Here is a 7500-nt window from a genome sequence, read left to right on the forward strand (position 1 = left end):
ATACAAATTACTCTTCAAATTCAAAAGTGCACTAACAAGAGTAAGACAGACATACAGCTGAAGCTATCTTCTGAATTTTACTTGCTAATCTAGCTACTATTACACATAAATATCACTAACTGGAGATTGATCCTCCTCCTCTGCAAGTTTCTTTTTGGTACCTCTTGGGATAGAATCTGTCAGATGTGCCTTACTATATAAATAATGTTCTCATTTGTTGCAATTTTTTTTCATTTCTCCAGTCTTACATTTCATTTACATCTAAAAATGTGTTAACAACATGCTGTCAGGGATGGCATGTATGTACATCTGTGTGTTTTCACACACAGATGGCTCCACAAGTACTTTGTCACCAATGAGCCAATTGTGAGAACTACCTGTCTCACCTGTTTATCCTTTTCCTTGATTTTCAATCATATTTCCGGGTAATTTATATTGCTGTTAGCAATGTCAATAGCAATATAGTAATTATGATGTTTATGATAAAAATAACAGTATCAATATTGATAGCTTTAGGAAAAAAAAAAAAAAAAAAAGTTTTCCCACAAACCCAAGGAACGGTGAAATCAGGTGAGGTCATAAAGGTCTGCTAATTGACTCCTTTGTGGATAAGCACTGGCAGAGCCATCTATGTGTAGAGACATTTGACAGAATAGTACTACAGTGAACACAAAATCTTCCTGGGAGCATTGATTAATTATTATGATTCACTTTCTTATATAATCCATGCCATACCTCTCGACTGTTTTTATTTCGAGTTTGTGATTTCAACTGAAACATATGCTAACTGAACTACACAAGTCACAAATTAAAACAGTAACTTTTTTCTGTATTAAGCAAAATAACTTAGGAAACACATAAAGGCTTTTTCACATCTTTTATGCTTTCTGGCTTAAGCAGATTATAGTTTTTAACTACCTAAAAAAACTGTTCTATTACTGTACCGCTATGTTCTGACAAGTAAAGTTTAATGTTACAAAACTATAGAACTACACTACTATAACCAATTTATTTATGGGATATACACTGTGTATAGGAGTACAAAAATAATAACATGCATTGAAAAAATACTCCAAGAAACTGTGGTATGCACATTTTCTATTCAGAAAAATTCATATTCTGTGTAAGTTGCTATACAGTATAAATTCTGTGGTATATATATATGTCAATAAAATGCTATGATTATTGCTGGCATCTTTTAACCCTTACGTGGCAGGTAATGCATTTAATATTAAACCCCATGAGCCAGGTATATTTTTGTGGGGTGATGCCAAACATGCACATGTGTATGTTTACACATTTAAGTATATGTACATATATATATATATATATATATATATATATATATATATATATATATATATATATATATATATATATATATATATATACACACATTATATATATACATTATATATACAGGTAGACAGACAGATAGATATATAATATACATAATTACTTTACACACATATTTATATATATTTATAGATATTCATATATATTTATATGTTTATATATATCATATATATTGCCCACTATCAGGACCCCACCTCAGCAGAATGTCCCCATACAATGCCTGCCACACAAAGGTATCTAAACAAAACAAAACAAAAACAAACAAACAAAACAAGCAGTCACAGGTAAAATTAACTAAAGTATTTAATCATTCATATGCAGAAAAATACATACATGTATACACGTGTACATATGTATAAATCTACTCACACAAACACACAATAAAAGTGATACTAAGAAACACGTAAAAAAATCATGTACTGCATGTTAACTAATTACAGATACATGCAAAAATAACTATCTATTATATTTTCTCTTGTATTTTTTTTTTTTTTTTTTTACTTTCCCAAAATTTATGTGCAGCTCATGAACCCTTGTGGCTCTGACCTATGAATTCCTAGGTTCACCGAGGTTCATGAGCTAGGAGTGACTGTACCTTATGTTTAAATATTTAAGTAATGTCATGATAAAAAAGTGCAAACAAAACTGTGACCATTTTTTCTAATAATGCATTCTGGTTTTCTTTTTCTTTATATATAATTCAGTCATGCAAATGATGCAAAATGTTGCACAAATCACAGACATGCTCCACTATGTCCAAGTCCAAGATATTTATTGAGAAATTGTCAAGCTAATATGATTATCAAAAATCAATATTCTATTTGTTTACTCTCCTTAAACAAAACTTATTATGTTCTCAAAGATAAATTCTAGACTACCTTATGAATTCCAGCTACCCTTGCACCTTTCCCCTTACATGTTATTCTTACAAATAACAGAGAATTTTGGTCATGAATATGCATCCCTATCTAGACAACCACATGCCTTCCATGCAGTTTCTAGACAGGTTTTATCGGTGTATTTTGCTTATTGATACTCTATAGTCTCCTCTGTCTTGGCTCTGCTATACCCTTGCTCTGTCAGGATCATGTGGTGGCGTCCCTTCTGGCGTTTCAGCTGAAATGAGGTGAGACATTATATGTTGAACCTTATTCCAGGCAATAAATGTGGAAAAGCTAAGAATGAGAATGAGTTTCTTGTATTATGAACATATTCATTCTCCTTCATAGATTTTCTACATTAAATATTCTTGTACACAAACTGCTCATTGTCACTTCACTTAATTAGGTTAACAAAGGGATTGCTGAAAGTCAATGGTGATAACCTACTGGCAACAGGTGATGAGATATCACATTATGGTGAAGTCATAGACAATGGTTTACACCTCATCACCCCATGAATGCACAAATGAATGTCATCATCACCTGACACTACCAAAAAGTTTGGGTTTAATGTTGGGGCCCTTGACCACTCACATTGACATTTTTTGCTTCTTATGAGATATAGATCTCAAAAATGGCTATCAATAGGACATCAAGTAATGATGAAGAGAGCAAGAAGAAAAGAAAGTGCAAGAGTATTTCACTTGCTGCAGAATGTTACACAGCTCTTTGATAATGATATCACATAATTACTCCCCTTGCTGTATGCAACTTAGAAAAAAAAAAAAAAAAAGTAACAATTAGCTTGGATTTTCCAAAAACACATTCCACACGATTTATTCTTGCAGCACTGTGATTGAAATGATGAGAAAAATTGGTAAAGGAATTGAAAATCAGAGCCACTAAAGAGCTGCTATACAAACATAGAAATGAAAAAGAAAAACTTAAAGAACCAACTGTATAGCAGACAGCCAAGCTTTTCTGCCATGTGGACCTAATATCAATGACTCTGACCAGAACTGGGAAAGAAATTTGAGAGGTACATGGGAGGTCAGAGAATGTTTTTGCTCTTGTGAAGAACTAAACAAGGAGAGGAAGAGATGGAACACAGGGGCCACATTGGATAGCTCTTTTTGCAAAGCAACAGCAGAAGAGGAGATACCAGGGATGCCCTCTCCTAGCTCCTCAAGCTTGACATTTTCGTGACCTGCCATCCTTGTTCCCCTCCATTGTCAGTCACCAAGCTTTTCTCTAACTCTTAAGCTTTGTATATCTGTCTTCTATTATTCTGTACATTAATTTAATTCCATCATTTACTTAAAGGGTTTTTATTTTAACAGATTCAATTACTTTCATATATTTGAGTGTCATAAAGTCAAACAGGAGATTGGGGAATGCTGCCTATTCTCTTTAGTCAATGCGTAATGGGCTTTCTCGTCTTAGGTTCCTCCACTTTATGGTACAGGTTCAAGAACAGAACTACCATATCCTGAGGATAACCTGTCTTAAAAATGAACTTTGAGTGGGTGGGTGGAGGGGTGGGATATATATATAAATATATATATATATATATATATATATATATATATATATATATATATATATATATATATATATATATATATATATATATATATAAACAACTAGCATTACAATATAATGGAAGATGCAAAGATCATCTACATGTGTATAAAAGACGTGAACAAAACACACAGAAAAATAAACAAGTATATAAAAATCTAACTAAAACATAAATACTCACCTGGAGGAAAAGCGCACGTACAACCAGAAGGCAGTAAGTCTCAAGGAAAATAATCAGGCCGAAGATAAGGGCAAAGATGAAGACACCAACCCAAAAGCCAAGATAGGCGAAAAAGCCAATCGCTACCAAGGCAGCCAGCAACATTATGATGATGCCAATCAGTACCATGATCATGTAGGGTATCATGAATCTTGTCTTGTTCTGCAGGAGAAAGACAAAAGATAATTAGGTGATAGAAAAAAAAAAAAAAAAAAAAAAAAATCAACAATTGCATCCATATAAGAAATGCCACAACAATCTTAATCTCAATGAGGTTAGGAAACAAAGTAAAACCAATATGTAAAGCACACATAACAAAGTTGTCCCATTATGTCTGTTCGTACCTTGAGGATTCCATAGACCAAGAAGGCACTAATTGTGATTTGTATGGCATCCAACACAAGCTTTGTTATCAATACTCCTAGCACTGTAAAAGAAATTTATGTTAAGGGTATACAAGAATGTTGGCTAAATTACACATAAATGAATTCTTGCTGTGATCCCTTTTCTATTGTTTCTTATTATTATTATTTATCAATTATCACCATCATCCACCATAACTTTGATACCTCTATATCATATACATATATATTTTTCATTATCATCTATCATAAAAAGTGTAAATGAGAGATAAGTGACTGTGTCAACATAATAATGCACTTTGGTCCCCTCACACACTTCCACTGCCATAAATTAACTATAAAGTAATTAGTTACTCAAGGGAAAAAAATCAAAAGTTCAGGAAATAAAAACTTACCCTGCTCTATATGCTCTTGGCAGTGACATAAATAACTGATTGGGTTATGAGGCCAAAAAGAGGCTTTAAGCCTACTTTTGAGGAGGTATTTCTGTTCTGTAACCACAGCCTGGACCAAACAAGTGAACAATTGTTTAATGTGCACAGCTTATAGCAGGCCCAACCACACAAAAAGATGATATGTCATTTTGGCAAGAGAAATAGTCTGGCTATGACATAATTGGATATCAGCCATTATGAGAGGGTAAAGATTCATACAAAAATGTAAAAAGAGAAAGAAAAGAAATGATAAGAAGAGTATAATAAATATTTTTGTTTTCATTAATGCTCTTACCTATTGGGGTTAAAAAATTAATGCAATCCTCCACATCCTCTTCAACTTTTCCTTCCTTTTTTTCTTCTTCACAAACTTCTCTCATGTTGCTCTCTATATCCCCGACAGTGAGAACACCAATCTCATTTATGATGCTCAGTGACGCAGATACCTGCAAGAATGGGTACAAGTTATTTTTTTCCTTGTCTGTGATTAAAATACATGGCTTCTAGAACTGATGTAACATTATCCTGTTGGACCTTAAAAACAATGCAACTTCAACTACAACTACAAGTGGTGGTGATTATGAAGATAGTGATGATGTTGGTGTTCAGAGGAGACCTAGTGTGGCTTTCAAAATGCGAATTTAATGTAATTACATTGGCTGTCTAACATCCCAATCTACTTAAGACATGTTGTGATCTGTGATAGTTACCAATAAATTTTCATGGAGGCCTCAGAGGGGCAAGCGCCTGCACAGACAATCTCATAAGCAGAGAAACCACAAGTAAACCAGTGAAATGGCCATGAGGTAAAATGTCCAGATTTCAATTGCCTGAGTGGCTTTGAAACAAAAGAGTGTGCTCTCTAGTAGGCACATTTAGGTCCCAATGTTTCAGTGCTAGTTCTAGTAGCACTGTAGAGTAATATATCCATGCCTGTTATTTTCTCACCTGTGAAATCATCAGCACACCTTCCTACCACCCAATGTGAAGTGGTAATAATTTAACCTATGCAGGCACTGCTTATCATATAATTTCCTAGTTCAAATATAGTAACCCACATTCAATAATGATATTTATGAAACAGGGAAGAATATTAACAACAGAATGAAATTAACTATATCAACACACTATACAAGCACATTTGGCATTTTTCAATTATTGCTCAAATTCAGACTTTTACGTTTACTAATCGTAACATAAAATTTCACTTACAATTACTATGGTGGCCAACACCAGACTTCCAGTCCTGAGGCTGAAACAGCAGCATCCTGATGGTTCCCACAACATCTTGTACTCTATTGCTGGATAAATTAATAAATCAATTAGAAACAATTCTTCACAGTATGGATGCACTCACCGGAGAATAAATACCCAACTCCACATCACAAAATTCATAAAAATGTTGACATAATCAAGAAACTCTGGCTGTGTAAGGGTGTTCTGGACTTGGTCTCTGCGCGGTGTTACACGCCATACAACCAATGACTACAACATTAAGTCCTCTACAAGAATATCATCTTCCCCTAACTTAAAGCGTCTATACCGTAAAGATTAATCAGAATTCCTCTTATGGCACAATAAACATAATTCTCATGGTAATTTTTTAGTTCACCCAGTGCAATTATTATTCCTTTTTCACATATAATATAGATAAAATCAATGGTATTGGGAGCACAAGCCTGAGACATTTGCTATTACTGCCGCTAATTCTAGGAAATCCACGAAAGTTGCCATACAGACCAAAAATCCTCCCAAATCAGGGCCCCAGCCCCCCACCCAATCACCATATCCAGCCCCAACCCAGTCACTGTGGGCTTATTCAACATAAAACATTATTTGCAAACTATTTTTCATATCTGAGGTTATTTTTTGTGTATGCAGAATATTTCAGCTATCAGTAAGTACAGTTTTTCCTTTTCTTTAAAATAAAGAGATTACATTTTCCTGTAAAGGTATACTTAAATATTACCTGTTGTACAACTCTTATTATCATCTTGAAAGGGAAATACCGTAGATTAAAACTGTCATTTTCTATCATTCTATTCATTACAAGCAAAGTTTCCCTTTACCAATGTGGCCGTGTGAAACTGAACCTATACCATTTTCATTGATTCCAGCTAAAAAGATACCTTGGAATAGTTTTCAGCTTTATATCTTAGAAACAAATATAAATTACAAATTAAGTGTCAAATTTTACATTCCATACAGGTTGTCAGGTGTTAATGATGTACTGTAATACTTAAATTTCAAACATGATAGTAATGAAAGTTCCAATGAACATATATGAAAGATTTGCCACTGCAGATAAATATAATTTGGCATTAAAGATTTTGAAAGTTGAATCATATAATAGACTTAAGGAATAAATAACAGATAATTCTATCTGGTCATGTAAATCATTCTAATTATGTTTTATCAATGATAAATAAATCTGATTATACCTCATTACTTCATTCACCTATATTCATTAAGTAATGAAAGCAGTCATAAACTCTAAATATCTCTTCATAGATGTTTATTACGAGAGCGACACACCCTCCACAGACCAAGTCCCCAAAGCAAGGCATTATGGACTTCATCTCTGTGTAGTGATATGCAGCATATATTTTCATAATTTCGCCAAATATAGACGGCCGAACCAGCTGTACTTGTGGTGTTAATTATTA

General features: G+C 33.5%; 1 protein-coding gene across 1 annotated transcript in view; it reads right to left on the minus strand.

The window, feature by feature from the left end:
- The window catches only part of LOC113827978 (uncharacterized), a 14099-nt gene that overhangs the window by 6263 nt on the left and 336 nt on the right, over nt 1-7500 (minus strand). The window contains exons 2-6 of the mRNA XM_027380933.2: nt 6047-6135; nt 5130-5280; nt 4383-4465; nt 4000-4200; nt 1-2472 (exon numbers count right to left, since the gene is read on the minus strand). The exon at nt 1-2472 is cut by the window's left edge and continues 1636 nt beyond it. Coding sequence (XP_027236734.2) covers nt 2383-2472; nt 4000-4200; nt 4383-4465; nt 5130-5280; nt 6047-6135 — 614 coding nt within the window. The 3' untranslated portion in view covers nt 1-2382. The remainder of the gene's footprint in view (nt 2473-3999; nt 4201-4382; nt 4466-5129; nt 5281-6046; nt 6136-7500) is intronic.

This window comes from Penaeus vannamei, chromosome 14 (assembly GCF_042767895.1).
Source record: "Penaeus vannamei isolate JL-2024 chromosome 14, ASM4276789v1, whole genome shotgun sequence".
Classification (NCBI taxonomy): Eukaryota; Metazoa; Arthropoda; class Malacostraca; order Decapoda; family Penaeidae; genus Penaeus; species Penaeus vannamei.